Source organism: Carya illinoinensis, chromosome 14 (genome assembly GCF_018687715.1).
Source record: "Carya illinoinensis cultivar Pawnee chromosome 14, C.illinoinensisPawnee_v1, whole genome shotgun sequence".
In the NCBI taxonomy this organism is placed as follows: Eukaryota; Viridiplantae; Streptophyta; class Magnoliopsida; order Fagales; family Juglandaceae; genus Carya; species Carya illinoinensis.
Genome location: NC_056765.1, coordinates 32,656,517 through 32,676,783, shown reverse-complemented (window position 1 = coordinate 32,676,783; position 20,267 = coordinate 32,656,517). Strand labels below are relative to the sequence as shown.

The window sequence follows — 20,267 nt, the reverse complement described above, 5'->3', positions numbered from 1 at the left end:
TGATAATACATGTGCATGTAGCAGCACGTTATATATATATTTATATATATATATTTGAATCTGTCAGACAAAGTGATAAGATCGCAAATATAAAAAGACTGAAACATTTGTAGGCAAATATAATATATATATTTTCCATTTATTATACCTACAGATTAACTCAGGATATCTTCATTGTTCTTCTCATTGTCTAAGCCCGCAAATTACCAATATTTCCTTCCGCAATTAAGCTTCTAAATATCTCGCATTTGCATTCATGGCCACTCAAACACCCTCTTCATCTACTAATTCCGAAGATGCTAAGAAAAGAAAAAGAGACAATTCATCTTGTTCGGAAGAAGATGAAAAAATCATAACCTCTTCCTCACCTTCTTCCTCGACGCCTCGATGTAAACATGATGTTTTCCTTAGTTTCTGTGGCAAAGACACTCGTAGAAGTTTTACGGATCATCTCTATTTTGATTTAAAACGGAAAGGTATTCTCGTCTTTAGGGATGACGAATCACTGGAGCGAGGAAAATGCATTTCTCAAGAGCTTCCGCAAGCAATTCAAGAATCCCAATACGCCATCGTCATTTTTTCGGCAAATTATGCTTCTTCCAAATGGTGCCTCAGGGAACTTGCCGAGATCGTTGAATGGGAGGAAAAGAAGAATCTCAAAATTATTCCTATTTTCTATCATGTGAATCCTTCAGATGTAAGAAATAAAAGAGGGAATTTTGCAGAAGCTTTCGCTGCACATGAAAAAGATCTCAAGGTAGACATCAAAGAGATTGATACGTGGAGAAATGCCTGCAGAAAAGTCGGTAATATTTCCGGAGAGCACATAAATGCGAACAGGTAACATTTAGTCCTCTTTTCTACTTCTAAAACAATTAAGATAACTTGGAAACTTTGAGAAAATAGTAATCTAGTCAACACTGGCTAGTACTGTTGCGGTTATTGTTATTGTTAGTCAACACTATCTATCTATCTATCTAGCTACTCAGGACATTTATAATTTTTCTACAAAACAACTTTCAAATTAATTGTTCGTGCCTATTTAGCTTTCGTCTATATTAATTGTTCTATCAAATTACAGGAACGAGTCAACAATTATACAACAAATCAGTGGAATGATATTCTACAATTATACAATGCTAAATATTCTATTTCATTATGATGGCCAGAAACTTGTTGGAATAAACTCCCGTGTAGAGAATATGATCAACTTATTGGATATGGAATCGAATGATGTTCGCTTCTTAGGAATTCATGGGATGGGTGGCGTTGGTAAAACAACGCTGGCCGAAATAATTTATTATAGAGTTTCTTGTCAATTCGAAGGAAGCAGCTTTATTTCTTGTATTAGAGAAAGATCTACTACTACTCCTGATCTAGCTTCTTTACAAAAACAACTGCTTTCTATGATCATGCAACAAGAAATACATATATGGGATTATCGCGAGGGAATCATGTTGATGAGCACCAGGTTGCGGAATAAAAAGGTTCTTATCATTCTTGATGATGTGGATTGTGAAAAGCAGCTGACGGCATTAGCAGGGAATCAGAAATGGTTTGGTCCAGGGAGTAGGGTTATTATAACATGCAGAGATAGTCATACGTTGATAACACATGGTGTGAATGATACCTATAAGGTTGTGCTGCTTCCAACTGCCGATGCTTTGCAGCTATTTAGTTTGTCAGCCTTCGACAAAACCAATCCTCCAGAGAATTACAAGGATCTATCTATGGATTTTGTGAGTTATGCTGGAGGCCTTCCTTTAGCTCTTAAAGTTTTGGGTCGCTTCTTATTTGGGAGAACAATAGATTTATGGAAAAGTGCTAGGGATAAATTGGAAGCGATTTCTAAAACTGAAATTTTTGATATTCTTAAAATAAGTTTTGATGGGCTGGAGGAATCGCAGAAAAAATTGTTTTTGGATCTGGCATGTTTTTGTTACATAAGGTTTTCTGAGGAAAGATATCTAGCCATCGACTTTGAGGTTCTCGTCGACAGGTCTCTTGTAAGCCCCATGCATGATTTGCTAAAAAAAATGGGGCAGGAAATAGTTCGCCGCGAAGATCCTGAAGAACCTGGACGACGTAGTAGGCTGTGTCGTAAGGAGGATGTCTTTCACGTGCTACAGAAAGATACTGTAAGTTGATTGGTGTATAGATTAATATAAAAAGGTGTATTTTCATCCTAATTCTTGCTAATCCGCTCTTCTTGGTTACTAGGGAACTGATGCAATTGAAAGCATATACCTCCATTTTGTTCTTCGTGATGAAGCGAAACATAGATTCAATATGAACGCCAAAGCATTCTCAAAGATGAGAAAATTGAGATTTCTTAGTTTCGAATTGAGATTTCTTCGTTTCGAGCATTTTCAATCATATATAAACTGGCGTGGAAATCCTTTAAAATACATGCCAAGCGATAAGTTGCAATTCCTAAACTGGCATAATTGTCCTCCGAAATCCTGGCCGAGCAGTTTCCAACCAAAAGGTCTTGTTGTACTAAGGATGCCTCGCAGCAGCTTCAAACGACTGTGGAAGGGATTGATGGTAAGTTTCTCGCTCTTATAAAATATGTTTTATTCTACTTTTATATAATTTTTTTTATGATATATATAATCTGATAGGAAGATTTACAATAAAAATAAAATATGTTTAAAACAATTTATGTATTAAAAAAGTATTTGATATGTCAAGAATAATATATCATTGAAATAATATAAAGACATTTATATAAATATATTAAACAAAAGAAATACATAGTGTCTAAAATTGTAACTTGCGTTTCTTTTAAACAAACAAAATCATTAAGTATTGAAGCTAAATCAAAATTCTTAACTATTTCTCTTTCAATATAGACAATAGAAAGATGTTAGAAATACTACTGGTTATAGTTAGAATTTTTTTAAAATTTTATTTATAATAAAAATATGTATTTTATTTTATATAAGATGTGTTTTATTTATTTCGAGGGGCCAATACATAATAAATTAATATTATTTTAATAAATAAAAAAAATTAACATATATATATTCAAATTTCTGGGGGGCCGCAACGTGGCTCCGCCACTGCATATTTTGGTCCAACTAACTACTTGTTTGTTTATAACAGATTTTAGACAATTTGAAGATCTTAGATTTGAATTGTTCTTATAGCTTGATTGAAACACCAGATTTGAGTGGAGCCCCAAAACTTGAGGAAATAAACCTGACAAACTGTTCAAGCTTGTGTGAGGTCCACCCATCCATCGGAACTCTCAGACGACTACAAGTAATAGAAATGCCTTGCACCGGAATCAAACAACTATGGAAGGGGATGTTGGTAGTAAGTTTTTCACTCTTATAAATAAATATGTATTGATCTTCTTAATAATCACTCTTCATATATTTTCCAAATAAGTTAATATATTCATATTTTGATCTAATTAATTATAACTACTTGTTTGCTTATAACAGGTTTTAGACAATTTGAAGCAATTAGATCTGAGTGGTTGTGACGACTTGATTGAAATACCAGATTTGAGTAGAGCTTTAAATCTTGAGATAATAAATTTTTCAGATTGTGAAAGCTTGTGTAAGGTCCACCAATCCATCGGATTTCTCAAACGACTAAAACATTTGAGTTTAGATGGATGTTCAAGACTTGGGAATTTCCTGAATATTATGGGAGATATGATATCTCAAGAGATATCTCTAAAGAGCTTGAGGTTACCATCATCGGAAGTCTCAATTTTTCCGAGTGTTATTTATAGTTTTTCATCTCTTGAAATTCTCTGGTTGGATGGTTGGCCAAGCCTTGAGAAATTTCCAGACCTGAGTAGGTTGAAAAGCTTGAAGGAATTTCAGGCATACGAAACTGCTATAACACAAATACCATCTGTCAATCTACTCCCCAAGAGCATCGGTTCCTTTGAACTCGAAGGAGAAAAGAGGATGCCCCGTGAATCAAGAGATTTGGTTATGTTCATTAATGACTGCTCTTTGCCGAAACAAAGCTCATATCCCACCAATCGTGATATCGGATCACCTGTAGAATATGAGACGGAACGGGTGCATATTCGATATGACGATGATGTGAGTCTCTCTATCTCTCTCTCTTCTTCAATTTAGAAAAGAACACACGTAAATATACGTAGGGTGCTGTTGACATAAACAAAACATGAAGTCGACATCCACCAAAACAAAAATAGCTTAGTTTGTGCGGCAATTAACATCTCTTTTTGTGCAGGGCTTAGGGGTGTCGATAACAAGGTGTTCATTGGGATCTACAATCCCGGAGTGGGTCCACAATAAAAGTAATGGCTCCTCTCTCTTTTTTGACATGTGTAATGGCTCCTCTCTAAAGATAGAGTCGGTTGGTGATACAGAGTCGGATGGTGATACGATGTCGGATGGTGACACAGAGTCGGATGGTGATACGATGTCGGTGATGGGGATTGCTATCTTTATTGTTTGTCAATTCCATTTAATTCCTCCAGTTGATTTCAGGGGATATGAAAGGGTGGCGTTTCCAATTTGTTTGGATGACGGTACTCCAGAAAAACCTTTTTGCAAATTTTTGTTTGCACTTTCCACGGACGTCATTTTGGATAAGCAAATTGTATTATGGCAGTATTTATGGGATCCGGTAGATTTGGAAAGTTGGAAATTGAAGAGTCTGGATAAACGGAAGATTTCCACTATAGCAAAATTTGAGCAGTTCGCCGATCAAACTTCATTTATGGGAGTAGAAGTGAAAGAATGGGGATTGCATTTAGTATGTCCGGATGATCATGGTGCTCTTGGTTTGGGATCAGATTTAGATTCCTTAGTCAATTTTCTTAATTTACCATCGGAAATGCGACATGATGAGAAATGAAGATTAGATTCATCAAGAGTACCTCTTTAAAGCTTAGTCCTTTTGAGTAATGGCTTGGCATTTTTTATTTTGGGAATAAAAGATGATCACCATTTTGTACCTGAAATCTCTCAATTCCATTGACGATGTCGAAGTGATCATAAAATCTCAGATTGATTAAGGCAATGCAGACAATCACCCAACCAGCTTTTCTTCTTTGTCATGTTTCTGGTACGTTATGCTACCTCTTTGCTTCATCTCAAACTTGGATCTCTATAAAACATGCAGTATTTAGTCGTTTTTGCTTCTGTCTGTTTTTAATATGAAAAATATGGTTAAATGTTATGTACATGGAAGTGATCATCAGGGAAACTTCAACTGCCAAAACGTGGGACAATACTTGACATGGAATTGCTGCATGATGCGAAATGAAGATTCGATTCAGCAGGAGTCCTTTATAAAAGTTACCTTTTTGAGTTTTGAGTATTGGCTTTGGTATTGTTTCTTGGGAATAGAAGATGTTAACCATTTTGTTTACAAGTTATGAGTCAAATTTCCATTTGGTTTGTTTTAACTTGCCTCATTTAAGCACCAGGAGTAATAAGTTAATTAGGGGAGCCAAAATATATTATTATATAAGAGATTGTTTTCTTTTGAGAGATTCAGAATTTCTCATGTATATGAATTGTTTAATTTTCCTATTAATCAATTCCAATTCTGCATATAGTTCTAAAAAATCTTATATTTGAATGAGTTTTAGATATATTTCCTTATTTGGATTGAGAGGTGATCTCACCTCATCTCAACTCATCTTATCTTATCATTATAACTTTCTTAAATTTCCACACAAAATACAATAAATAATTCATATTTTTCAAATTTTTAAAAACAATGATAATAATATTTTATTTAACTTTTATCTTTCCTCTAAAACCATCTCATCTCATCTCTAAATCCAAATGAGGCCAATTTAAAGAAGTCCTTGATATCAAATTGTCAAGAGGTTTGAACCGGAATTATGATTAAAAATTGTTGAACTTAAACATACACGATCATCGATCATCAAGAGAACAATAGATACTTGAAATCACTCCCACTCGACTATAAGATGTATTTAAAACACTGTACTTCACTTTTGCCACTCACTCAAGCTTCACAGTTGGACTTGACTCAATGCGCTTGCACCCTAGTAAATGCATGCTGCATACCAAACTTTGAATTGATTTGGGCTTAGCATTATTATCTCCTTACTTCAAATTGAGCCTTTACTACTACTATCCAAGTAACAATCAAAAGAAGGTTCTTGACTGCTAACCTTGTCAGTTAATGTAATATGCAATCTATGACATGTAAAATGGAGAAAATCATCACCTTCTTGTGTAATAGGGGAAGAAAGGTTATAACTACTACCATCCCTAGAGAACATCATTAGTAGTACCGTAGGTATCTACACGAATAGACATATATACCTTTAATATGAGCATTTTGTCAAGATAGAATTGTGTTAGCATAACCATAGTTTCATTATTTGATTAAGGACATAAATGATATTATGTCAACACTACGAGTAACTTGACACTGCTCTAAAGTCAATAGTCTTCCTACTTTCTAAAAGAAACAAGAAAAGAAAAAATGGTGCGCCGCTATATATTTTTTTCTTACAAACTCGTACAAGGAGGTAAAATGAAAGGCAAACGTACACCTTTAATACCGATTTATCATACATACGAGCACATGTCTCGACTGCCGCTTCAGCTAAGCTCCTCAATCGTTTTTTACAACTGACATGAAATCCTACATAAATGGTGGGAAAAGAGGAACACCAAAATCCCACTTTCTTTTGACCTAGAAATTCCTTGCAATTACAAAGGAATCAAGATACCGTCCGCCCATAACACAAACAAGCAAGATAGAGATTCTTCTGCCACTTTTCCGGCCTGCACATAAACCAGAAGCACAAACGAAAAGTTTAGTGTATCAAGTCTAAGAAAAGGTACTACAATGAACCTATATATGCACCTCATAGAAATAATGTACCTATATCTGCACCTCATAGAAATAATCTCATCCCAGAAGAATATACTCCCAAACACATTTACCTTAACATGGGTGCTCAGAAATTGGGATGTACGTAAGAATATTTTTGTAGCACCATTAATCGCCGCAAATAACCCCTAAAATGGCTGCAATTTCTCTTTCTCAGCGATTTCTACTGCGCTGGACGTTAGTCACATTTGTTTATTCACTTATAAACAAAAGCAACTGGAAATAACACTTTATTTGCAGCGATTTACATTGCTGGAAATACCGGACAAAATTGTCGCAACTGCACGTCACAATTATTTGCAACGATTTATAACTGTCAGAAATAGCTAGAATATCGCTGCAAAAAGATGTTCTCATTTGCCGCATTTGAAAAAATCACTGCAAATAATATTTCTCACAACGATGTAGAAACGCTGCAAATGTGCATTTCCAACAGCAACATGCTTATTTCCAGCAGCTAAAAATTGCTGGAAATACTCAATTACAAATTTTAAAAAAATAAATTACTATCGAAGCTGGAAAGCTGTTATAGCCTAAAACACACAATTGTAGTGAAAGATAACAATCAATTAATGCATAAAAATCAAATAGATAAACACCTGAATCTCAAGGAGACCCAGTAAGACCATATTATTCTTAATTGATAATATTATTTTTGGGCAAGTTAAATTCATTAAGGAAATCCAACGATAGAAACATGCAATTTATTAATATATATTGCAATAGAACTTGTAGGCTAGCTTATCAATAGCTCCAAAACCAAAAATAAGGCAAATCATATCTCTAATATCAAATCCAAATCTATGCAAGTATGTAAATTTACAGTTTAATATACAGTTCAATATAACTACACAGAACAGCAAGGTAGTGCTATATACATAGACATACATAGTCTGCTCTTTTGTAAAACCCAGTTTTATATATATATATATATATAAATACACACACACACGCACTCTTTTTGATCAGTTGGATTCTTGCAACTGAACAAGGATTAATTATGAAAATAAATTAACAAACATAGATGATAAGGCTTTTGTCTCAAAGCTAGCTCCAGCTAGAGTACATAACTGGAAGCAAGTAATGTGCTGGGAACTAATTAAGCTATCGGGATTAATACAGGAAGAAATAGAGTTAAAACTATAGCATAATGTTTTGTAGAAAGTGTACAAATTGTAACAAAACAAGACAGAAAATCATCTCACCTCTTCAGGCTGTAGGTTGCACGATTTATGCTTGTTTCTAACTTCCCTCCACTAGGTTATACACCCAACTAAACAAGTATTAGAAGGAAAAAATGTCAGAACAGATGAGGTTGGAAGATACGATGACAGAATTTATGATACTAAAATTTCAGAACTTGGGAATGTCTTGCTGGTATCTTTGAGCTAATTTCTCTAACAATTATCTCCTAAAGCAATTATAGATTGTGGCACCCAAAGACATGGTCACCATTCCAATACAAATTGTACACAGCTAGTTTGCTATCAACATTTCTTCCTATTTAATCACCACCAAGTTGTCCATAAAAGTGATAGATGAAGGGAAATGAGTAAAAACAATTCCTCTAAAAAGAAAGTTCCTCCAGGTGCATGTTTTATAAAGAAAAACACATACATTGACTAGTAAGAAATTTGTAGGCTCTATGAAATAACCCTTCTCACCATTGCATCATTGAAGAAGCCATGTACATGGGCTATGCCTATTTCATTCATATCAATATAATTTACTTCTTATGTATATAAAAAATAAAAAATAAATAAATAAAGGTATATACATTGGCACTGCATAGAAAAGATTATCATTTAAAGGCATATGAATCAGGACATGAACATCCAATCAGTAACCCCAATATTTCATCTCATGAACATTTTGTCAGATGTTTTTTTCTTGGTCTTCAGAGAGGGCATTTTGTAGTTAAAGGTGCCAGAGATGAGTTTAAAGAGATGGAACAGACATTTTAGTTAGGGCTGTTAATTCAGTAGCTTCGTATGGATATAATACAGTTCTTGTCACAGCCTGCTGAATGTTCTAGGGAATAAAAGAAAGAGGTTCATCTCAGAAGTTTTTTCCCTTAGAACATCTTCAATATCACTACCTTAAGTACCTTCTTTTCTCCCAAAAATAGCAGCAACAAATAGAGGCCAAATAGCAGCAACAACAAATAGCATACCAGGAAGATACGCAAAACCAAAACCAACACCACAACCAAGAAATAGAAGCAGTAAAAATAGAGGAAAATATGCAAACCATGCACTTCACAGTAAAAATGTAAAGCATACCAGGAAGAAAATCAGAGGCCAAAAACATGGGAGACCCAATCCAAGCAACCCGCAAGACCAACCCACCTGAGGAAAAAAATTAAAACTTAATAGCCAGGAAAAACAGAAATGTTTGACACAGACTCAGTGATCCTAGAAATGATTTGCACCGAAAGATTTAAATCCAAAAATTCCTTCCCAGTCATAACATGAAAAGCTATTAGGAGTTATGTTTACTGAAACCTTCTCACAACCACAGCTTAAAAAAAAAAAGTTTGTTCTGGACTCTGTCCTAGAGTTCCTTGGTCGACAGAGATTTTCTAAAGTAATCCAGAAATTTTCAAAAAATATTTCTTCTAGTCTTTCATCCCCAGAATTCCTTAAAGGCTAGAGACTTTGAAAAAACATCCAAAAAACCCCATCTGACATCATTATAAAGAAGTACATGAACATATTTGAGCAAATATATTATAGAAGTTGGTTTAGTCTTATTTATACTCCACTTGCCAGCACAATGACCCCACTTAAACTAAACATGCTAACCGAACACAAGCATCTAAAAAATACCTTGCTCTCCATCTCAAACTTTTGAAATTCATTCACATTTTACCTCAGGACATGAAAATAAAGTCACCCACCATCACTTACAAACGGCAGCTGAAATAGATGTAATTAATTACTTTAATATTTGAAAACGTGGCATGTATAAAGAGGAAACAAGAAAACCCCATTTAGTAACAGATATTTCTGTGATTTCAACACTACAATCCTGAAAGAAATGTTTGCATCATCTGGTTAAGCATTTCAATTGGCACGAATAAACAAATAAGCATTTCAATGGGCATGAATAAACAAATTCCTGGCGATCCTGAAGTTATTAAAGGTACTTTGTATATATATAACTTGTAAGGCATCAATATTTTGTTTTAAAAATATACTATAATGGCTCCTCCCTCCCTGCTCCCCCCTTTATTTTCTTTTGTTTGATATTTACTGAAGATCCTACCTTATTATTATAAAAGGGGGAAAGGGGCAAACAATATAGGGGATATTTGTTTATTTCAATTTTTTATCTGATTCTTTATTTCACTTTAATTTGGTTATTTTAATGATCTGGTGGAGCAGGGGGTGGGTCTGCTTGGAGGACTGATGAAGAATTTGCAAGGGAATTGCTGGCCGGAGTAAGTCTCCAAGTAAACATAAGCTTTCATTAATCTATGTCTAAGATACTCTTTGAACAAGAAACATACAAAAAAATGAACCAACTTGGAAGAAGTTTTGAAATCTATAAATCATATATATGTTTAAGTTCAGTTTCTTTTCCTGTCTTCTCAACTGTTTTTAAACCAAGTAGGTCATGTTTCATATGCCAAAACATACCCGTTCTAATTTATCCGCAGGAATTCCCTTCATCAAGCAAGTTGGATGGTAAAATATATGGTGATCAAACTAGTACAATAACCAAGGAGCACATAGAAAAGTACTTAAATGGGCTCACCATAGATGAGGTAATTGTACTGATTCTTACCTCACAAAAGTCTTATAGTTATTCCATAGCCAATAAATATGCTAAAGAATGTCTATCACAACATCTTATCCAAAAATTTCCCAAATGTTGATATGTTTCATATACTTATAATCTACAGCTAAACCAAGCAAAAATTAATGCCCTATGTCTGGAGGCTTATGCTAACAAACCAGTGCAGTGTTATAACCTTTGTAGATACAGCTTAGCATAATTTTATCAAATAAAAGATCTGAAATTGGGTTTTTGTAATGCCCCCTAGCCAGCACGATCCTTATAACTCAACCCAATTCCAAAGCAACTAGGATTAATACAAGAGCATGATCCTTATTACTTGCAAGCATGCTCAAGAATTTCTTGGCCTAAAAAGTTTTAGATGTTCTATTCTTGTCTGATCATGATGATCTATGTGCAAGGTAAAAAAACAGGATGAGTTCTTTATTTAAACATTTGTTTTATTTTTCCAACCCGGCAAAGATCATTTGAAAGTAAGATATGTTCTTCATCAATGACAGCATGACCATCAATTTTCAACATCAATTTTGCAGCACAGCAACATAAGGGGTAGAGCTAGACAAATGAAATGCAGAGATACTTTCTATATCATTTTGATATTCTATGTGGACCAATCTCTTTCAGCTAACCAAAAAATGGAGTCAGAGCAAATGCTTTCACTAAATAGAGGGCTATCTTCAAATGATGCCCAACATCTCAAAACAGAACCAAAACACTTTTCAGTTCTTCTTCAGAAATCTAATAGTCAGATGTTTACATAAATAATTATTTGTTTATGTAATGATATACACACAACAAAAATTATAAATATGAATTGATTAGGAAAACACAAGCAGTAACAATAACTCCATGTACGCAAAGAGCTAGGGCAACATAGGAAAAAAGAGAAGAAGAAAATACGTAGTATTGGGGAAGAAACTTACTTTAAAGAAGAAAACAAGAATGAAACAAACAAAGAGCTCCTTGCTTTCATGGTAATTTCCCTTACTGCTAAATTTTGCCACTGTATTGTTAATGTCAGTCACTGTGAATGATAGGAGTGAAGAGTATCCATTCTGCAAGACATGGTCACTGGGAAAATGGATTAGCAACTGAAATGTTCAACATCATTTATATTGGTTTTTGGATTGAGCTATGGCTATATATGAATGAATATAAATGAATATAAATTGAGAAGCTAAATAACTCAACATAATATTTAAACAAATGATTAAGCTAAATGAATGCAACGGGTGTGAACTATTTCTCTGGCATAACCCATAACCAGTCTGGTCATTGGGTTTTGAGGCACTATATGAAAATTATATAGGATAATGATTGTGTTCTGGTCCTACATTTGCCTACATATATCTAGTATTATATGCCCACAAGCTCATGCGTGCTTAAGATCAGCCAACAACTTTCCTTTTTTCAAAGGTAATATAGAGCTTGAATAATTGATATCCTGCAATTATTTTGCAGACTTTACTTGTGTAGCAAGTTCTTCTGTCAACTATCATTGATAGTTGTTATTGTATTTCTACTGGGCTATGCCTATTCTTTGATCAATAAAACTTGTTTACTTATAAAAAAAAAAACAAAAAAAAAAAAAGTTATTTTCCTTGGAAGAAGATATAGAGCAACTTGCCATTTTTATGCTCAAACTATATCAAGCAGATTTGAAGAAATGCAACATCCAACACAATTTATACATAAAAACATAACTTCAAGAACACCATATAATTTTCACGGGTAGGTAATGGACAAGGGCTAGGTCTTAAACTTACATAGCCATCCAAAAATCAAGGTATTGTAAAATACGGCTCCTACGAACTAGATACATATCACAAAATACACAAATTCAAGCAAACAAGAATACAGGCAAACTGAAAAAAGAAACAGCTTAAGGATTTGGGTTTCCTAATCATCGAGAAGATAATAACTTTTGGCACCCAAAAAAAGAATGCAAAAATGCAAGCAAGAAAATAAACAACTATACACTGATTAAATAAACACCCAGAGTCATGGTTGATGAAGCTTAATATGATGGGGCTTCAATGGATTTCAAGGGATGGGGATAGGGATCGGGCTAAGGCTTCGAAGACTCTGATGAGGGGGAGGAAAGAAATGCTTCGAAGGGAGGGGGAGGGTGGAAGCGAGTCTGCGACGGTGATTTCAAAGACTCGGTGCTGGACGACGAGAGGGACGGCGATTTCAAAGACTCGGTGCTAGACGACGAAAGGGACGACGATTTCAAAGACTCGGTGCTGGGCGACGCGGGCGGGATTTCTCAAATGCAAAATGGTGTTCTGGGGGGAAAGGGCATTTTGGTACGTTTTGGTGCCCGAGTGATTTGCTCTTAAAAATACACCAATTCCATTGGGTCACTTATTGCCGAAACCAGTTTTTTTCACATCTTGCAGCGAATTTTACATCGCAAAAAATTTAAAAAAAAAAAGAAAAAAAATTGCTACAAATGTCCATTTCAAAACTTTATGCTGTGTTTTTATATTACACCGAATTTTTTCGTCGCAAAAAGTCAAAACATCACTGCAAAAGATCAGTTCTAAAATTTGATATTAAAAGTCCGCAACTACATCAAAATCACTGGAATTAATAATTTATTGCAGCGATTTTATTTCCAAAAATACTTAAATCACTGCAAAAGACCATTTTTCTTGTAGTGCCCCCCAAATTAAAAAAAAAAAAAAAAAGCCAAAGAAACACTATGAAAACAAAAGGGCAGCTGGTCTTACACTTCCACCACATTTTTGTAGGAACATAGAAAAATTGAAGTGAGAACAGAATATGTTGTACATAGAACAAGCAAAATTCAACTTGATCACTGAAGCCAACATTACGAGACATGACAACACCCCAGTGGCTCCTGGTAGTTGCCATTGAGGTCACATGGAACCCTCCCCTCCACTTGTTTATTCACTTGAAGGGGAAAGAGTCACTCACTTTGTAAGACTGCTGAGTGTTATTGGGTGCCTGCAAAAATTTAGGTCATAACTTCAAAACTTAGTCAGTTGAGGATGAATACCATCAAGTAAAACCAGCATACCGCAAATGTCCCAAAACTTTTTAACGCACAAGAAAAGAATCTTTTGACCAAAACAAGCCACCAAGCAATATGCCTCTCACAAAGTTCTCATTAGAAATGACATAAGATGTGCCACGTTTTCCAAGACAATGTGAATTATAGTCTTGGATTGGTGTTGTTTGGGTTAAAAGAGAAGAGAATCCGTCGATCATCTACTAATACATTGTGAGATTGCCACGACTTTGTGGAATGACTTTTTTGCTAGGGTGGGTGTAGCTTGGATGATGCCAAGAAGGGTGATCAACCTCTTAGCTTCATGGAGAGGTCTCCAAGGCACTTCTCAGATTACCGTGATTTGGAAGATGATACTGATATGCCCATGGTGGGGTCTTTGGAGAGAGGAATAAGTGTAGCTTCGAAGATGGACGAACTTAGAAACTTGTTTTTAACACCTAGTTCCAATGGTTGATTGTAATAAATTTTAATGGTATGACCATTCATGAATTTCTTGTATCACCAGAAAATCACTCCTTTTTTTTTTTGTTAAGTAAAAATATTTTATATATCAAAAGGAGGAATCAAGTACACTGAACGTATACAAGAAAACAACTAACCCATAATAAAGAGCCCCTAATGACCCAAAAAAGACCCGTGAAAAACACCCCAAAATACCCAAAAAGTTACACTAAACCTCAACCCTTGTTTCCCGTAGAACTAATACCCAAGCCAAACCCCAACCCCACTCATACTAAGGAAAAAAAAAAAAAAAAAAAAAAACCTGGGGAGCAGTCGGGCAAATAAACATAGAAGAGTAGCCCACCACTAATCAGCTGACACCTAGACTTTTCATCTAAACTATCCTGTGTTGCACTACATCTTATTATTGTATATTAGCAGAAATCCTTCTCACCCCCTTTCTGCCTTCACATCTCCTCTCTGCCCCGTCGCAAGGCTGCTCGCACCCACCTCTCGCACGACACTTCTCTCTCTCGCACGACTGGAGTTAGCACGGTTGAAACACATACGCCTTCGTCTCTTCTAGCAACACAGAGGCTAACTGTGTTCTGTTTCTACTTCATTTTCTTCTTTGTGAACTTGCATTTACATCATCTGCAAAAGGAAAAGATAATCAATAGGACTAATATTGGAAGGGGAAGAGAACGACCAAGTCTTGCTTCTACACTTGTGATATTGGAAGGGGAAGATAATTGATGGCATTTTCAGATCCCATAGCAATACGTACAATACACTTGTGATTTTCTCTTCTACATTTTAGCAAACACCTTGTATGCACACTGTGTTCTCCATCGCAGCATGTCTTCCACGTTTCCATCATCCTTTTCCTTGGTACAAACAGCCAACCTTCATACCTCCAACATAAACTCTAAGACTTCAATCCATCAAAATAGAAACAGAGAAATTGAGAAATTTTTCAGGAGACCACCATCATCTTTTTCTTTTTTTCTTTTGTTAATCTAATCCAATTCCATTGTTCTGTTTACTTTACTCATGTATTTTTAGAAATTAAATATGAAATTTATTTACTTGCTTTTTGCTGGAGTTTGAACGCCATATGATGCTTCTCTCCAACCATCGCCGAAGGCTTATACAAATTAAATTTTGTAAACTCGATTGATTTACAGTCAAATTCAAGAAAACAAAGATCAAATTTTCTCCAATAGAAAACCAGTGATTTTTTTTGCCAAAAAATGGAAAAATTTCTCTAAATACAGTCAAAAATGAGAAGAAATCGAGCTTTATGTACAGATTTAGAAATCACATCTCTTTACCGAAAGCAATATTCTGAGGTTTTTATTATTTGTTGAATTCTATCAAAGTTCGTGCCGGCCGTTCAAGTTGCCATTGGGGATTTTTTTTTTTCAGTTGAAATCTTCATTTGGGTTGGAATGGAGTAGAAAATAGGGGTAGCAAGGAAGACGAGCAGAGGAAAACACGAGGTGCGCGAAATCAGTACGTTGCTTCTAATTAGAAGTGTTTCTGTGTAGTGGAAATTATTTTTCTTATAGTGTATTTTCTTACCTGGCAAGCAGTGATTGGAGGGCTGCTCGTAGATGTTTAGTAGCCCGACCGTCCCGCAACGGCTTTGAAAAAAAAAAAATATATATATATATAACAGAAGTCATTCACTAATTTAGTGGAAGGGCCTAATCTCAATAAAGGAGTGTTAATGATTTATTGATAAGAAGGGCCTTATACAAGCCCAAGGTGCAATGCACAGCGCCAAACCAGCCCAAGCGCCCAGGAAATTAATCTAAAAATTACTTTCAAGGGACACGTCTGGGACTCAAACTAGTACTACCAACCGGTTGGTGGAGTAGCATGGTGACCGTTGGACTAAGTCCAAACTATGCATTGGCAGCAGGTCTAATATATGTATCTCTTCATAACCAATTTTAGTAAAACAAAAAGTTGTAACTCTTTGCAACTTTTTGTTCGCATACTTTACCATCTATAAAAATACCTCATAGCGTACAAATTAACATAATCTCACATGGCAATTTCAAAATTCTATATCTCAAAAAGTTTTCATTTTTTAAAAACTTGTTATTAAGATCTATTCATTTTGCAAAGAATAGATTTCTAATCTTTTGGTTGAGTAGTAAAATCTGAAAGTATTTGAGAATAATTTTGTATGTGCATAATGCAGTTAGACAAACAAACTTGTTTTGGATTTTATTATATTTTAAAGGTAAATTCGCTTGTAACTCATATGCATATCGATATTGATGAGAGCGAAGATTATCTTAAGGAAAGCGATATTGTAACGCATCTTAAAGCAAACTTTTCTCTCATTATTTTATTGTTTTGTATACCTTTTGCACCAGCATTATAGCAACGAGAAAATCAATAAGTTTTGAATGTCAAATGCATCTTGTAAAAGCTGTGACAGAGGGAGGAGTATAGAGGGCTAGTGTGAGTGTCGCGTGCACATTTCGTTGATATATATATATATATAGAGAGAGAGAGAGAGAGAGAGAGAGAGAAGTATTAATGGAAGTTTCAGAACTATCAATGAAACCAACAACCGCCGACACTAACAATAACAACGATCGCAATGTCCAAAGTGGCTCATAGAAAGTCCACTAACCAAAATCCCCTTTTAGACCTGTTCAAGACGACACCAAGCTTGTCCTCCAAGATCCAATACTCCAAAGGATTAGAGGACATACCAAGAAATTGTTCAAAAAATCTAAAATACTTGGTTCTTCCTAAGGATTAAAGAATGTACCAAGAAACTGAAAAATCTAACGTACATTGCTCATCTTGGAGCTCGAGGCACTTGGACTCCATCCAATCCAAGAAGCCGACGATGTAATTTGGATCGACGATTGACCTCATGAGCATGTACTCCCAGATTCAGCAGGAGCATTCTCTTAAAGCTGAGTCCTTTTGAGTATTGGCTTGGGATTATTTCGTTTGGGTATAGAAGATGTTAGCCATTTTTTTTACAAGTTGGGAGTCAGATCTCATGCAGTGTCAACTTTCCAATTGGTTTGTTGGCTCAATTAAGCACCACGAGTTTTTAGTTAAGGGGAGCCAGAAAATATTATTATATAAGAGATTGTTTAATTTGAGAGACTGCAAATTCATCTAAAATCTTTATAGGAGAGCAAGGATTTCTTGAATACCCTATCATAGTCGGTTAATAGAGTATTGACACACATTAAAACTACATATGATAATCAATTTTTTCCAATATTTTAATTGATGAAAAGCCTAGTAGTTAGCTCAATGAATATTATAAGAACCCAATTTATGCACATTGACTATTTCATTTTCCTATCAATCAGACTCTAATTCTGCATATGGTCCTAAAAAGTCTTAGACCTGAATGAGCTTCAAGCAAATCTAGGCATAATGTGTTCGTTTGGAGAAGCTCTAATTAATATTGAATTGTCACAGGTTTGAACCAAATGAAGAAAGCAATTTTGATAGATCTTGTAACAGCCCGCTAGAAATTCAATTGTGGAATTTCTATTGACTTTAGGAACCTCGTGAATAGTCTATAAGTTTTCACGAATCCATTAATCATATAGGTTTTAGGCTAACTACATAGTTAGTGTTATTACTCATTATGATATCAGAAGTGTTTTTGATTATTGGAGATAGTTAGAAGTGTCAAAATGTATTATGGTTTGTGCCATTAGACTCGGAGGGTTTTTTAAAGTCTTATGGCGCAATAACACTTTTTCATAATTTCGGGCGAAACGTCTGTTCAAAACTGTAGATATTAATGGATAAAAATATCTTAAGTTAATTTCGTGGATATTATTGGGTAAAAATATTTTAAGTTAATTTCGTGGATATTATTGGGTAAAAATATCTTGAGTTGATTTTTGTAGATATTAATAGGTAAGAGAGTCCTACACTCCACTCTCACTCCGGTAAGAGAGTCCTACACTTAACTCTCACTTCAGGTAAGAGAGTCCTACACTTAACTCTCACTCTAGCCTCATCTCTTCCATATCTCATCCATAAGTATCTCTCCAGCCACCCCTCCTCACGAAATTATCTTCATTTACACGTTTCTTTAAAAGAATACCAAACACTCTCTCTCGGACAGCTTTTAGGAGTTCTTTTGCACGCCCATTTTGAAGCTGTTGTAAGTGTTTTATCATAAAGTCTCCTTCATATAAGTTGTTCCTTTTTTAGTCTAGTTTACATGGATATCTTATTTGCCCCATTTGAAGATCATTTGGTCAGTCAAATATTGTGTAAACTATAAAAAGGTCATTCTGGGAGATAAACTGGAGAATATGTTATAGTTTGGAGTTTTTGACCAAGCTAATGGATAGATATTGGTCCGAAATTTTTATGGAGTATTGTTAACATGTATATATATGACTATTGGTTGAGGATTTTTGCATGATTAAAGGTTTTGATGAAAGATTTTCTTAGATTTAGAAACTTAGAAACTGGAAGAGGAAAAACAGTTTCTGTTTTGAGAAAGTTTAACTCTTTGGTGGTCTAAACCTATTCTAATGACTTTGATAATTTTATTGGAAGATCCTAAGCATCTTATATATATGTTATATTATTATTTTGAAGATATTTGATGTTAGTTCCAAAGATATGAAATTTTATGTATAGAGATATTCAGATAAGCCAAAGTGTGGATATTCTTGGCTAAATTTATGTTTTGGTTAATTTCTAACCATGTGATTTTGAATTAGAAGCTTATATATGTTTTAGGGCATCTTTTTAAACCATGTGATGGTTTGGTTTGAAGATCATATATTTATAAGTCATAGATCAAGAGATTTATCAAAACTAGTTGAGGAAAAAGTTTCTGTTTTTGGACTAAGTGTAAAACCAAAAACTCCAAATGTTATTTTGTGATTTTGGTGACTTTAGTTTGATGATTTAAAGCATTGTTGATGTTAGGATGATATTATGAATATGTTAGAAGTAAGATTTGATTTTTTGAAACTCTTGGAGATGTTTTGATTTAAGGTCAAAACTTGTGATTCAAGTGCTTGGATCTTTTTACAAAAAAGTTTGGTGTTGATTATTAGGTTTTTCTAAATAGATGTTTTAAGTATGGTTTTGAACTTAGGATTGGAAGATGTTTGTTGCAAAATTTTGATTTAAGCATGAGTTTTGAAGTTGGAAGGAATTGCAACAAAAATCAAGGGAAATGGCCTATGGATTTTTTTGGCCATAGTGTGTTTTCCATAGTTGTGTTTTGTTTTAAATTTTTCTGAGTTGATATTTAAGTTTATGATAAAATTTACATGAGGAATGTAAATTTTGGAAACTTTTGGAGTTAGTATGCAAAATCCTTAAGTTATGGGTAAAATGGTCATTTTCCTACATGCAGAGAGTAAAATAGAAATTTTACTCTTTAAGTTAGTATTTTTCATATTTCAATTTATTAGTGATTTAGTGCTAACTTTTAGAATCATTAATTACAGTTCCTCGTGATCGCGCTTAAAGTTTTATAAGAAACGCGAAGATCGAGGTAAGTTAGCTTTTAACTTACTAGCAGTCTACTGTGTATGTGTGCTAAGTAAAAGAACTACAGTGTATGTATGTATGTTATCATATATGTCATGCCATGCCAAGTTCTCATGTAATTGTCTATTATACAGAATTTATTCTGTCATCAATTTTTATCTGTTACATAATATATTCTGTCATGTATTACTATACATTACAAATATGTCATGATAAATATGTTGTCTGTTATATGTTATGCTATGTTACGAAATGTTACTATCTCAAGTTGGTTATGTATTTCAAATTATGTTCAAGTCACGTTATGTTACGTCAAGGCTTCAGTCATTTCATATTCCAGTCACGTTTCATCATGAGTATATTCAGTTTATGTAGAATACATGGGGCCACAACAACTGTGGAGTATGTATTTAACTGCATAATGATGTGTAGAATACATGGGGCCACAACAACTGTGGAGTATGTATTTACACATAGAATACATGGGGCCACAACAACTGTGGAGTATGTATTTTTCATGTTAAGTCAAGTTTATGTAGAATACATGGGGCCACAACAACTGTGGAGTATGTATTTAACTGCA

General features: G+C 34.5%; 1 protein-coding gene and 1 long non-coding RNA gene across 4 annotated transcripts; one reads left to right on the top strand and one right to left on the bottom strand.

The window, feature by feature from the left end:
• Window positions 1-168: 168 nt before the first annotated feature.
• On the top strand, window positions 169-5,555 carry LOC122294431 (disease resistance protein RPV1-like). Of its 2 annotated transcripts, none has more exons than XM_043103166.1 (7): window positions 169-840; window positions 1,082-2,138; window positions 2,221-2,547; window positions 3,109-3,321; window positions 3,453-4,070; window positions 4,225-5,064; window positions 5,201-5,555. In XM_043103166.1, exons 1-6 carry the CDS (start codon window positions 257-259, stop codon window positions 4,852-4,854), a joined length of 3,429 nt encoding a protein of 1,142 aa, XP_042959100.1. In that variant the 5' UTR covers window positions 169-256; the 3' UTR covers window positions 4,855-5,064; window positions 5,201-5,555. The 2 variants fall into 2 exon arrangements, with proteins under 2 accessions (XP_042959100.1, XP_042959099.1); XM_043103165.1 differs by having other exon boundaries at window positions 5,191-5,555.
• Window positions 5,556-6,459: 904 nt separating this feature from the next.
• On the bottom strand, window positions 6,460-13,048 carry LOC122294443. 2 transcript variants are annotated; one of them, XR_006237617.1, is made up of 4 exons: window positions 11,604-13,048; window positions 9,162-9,797; window positions 8,085-8,152; window positions 6,460-6,770 (listed from the first exon to the last, which is right to left on the bottom strand). It is a non-coding gene; the product is annotated as an uncharacterized LOC122294443 (long non-coding RNA). The 2 variants fall into 2 exon arrangements; XR_006237616.1 differs by having other exon boundaries at window positions 9,162-9,227; window positions 11,604-13,038.
• Window positions 13,049-20,267: the final 7,219 nt, after the last annotated feature.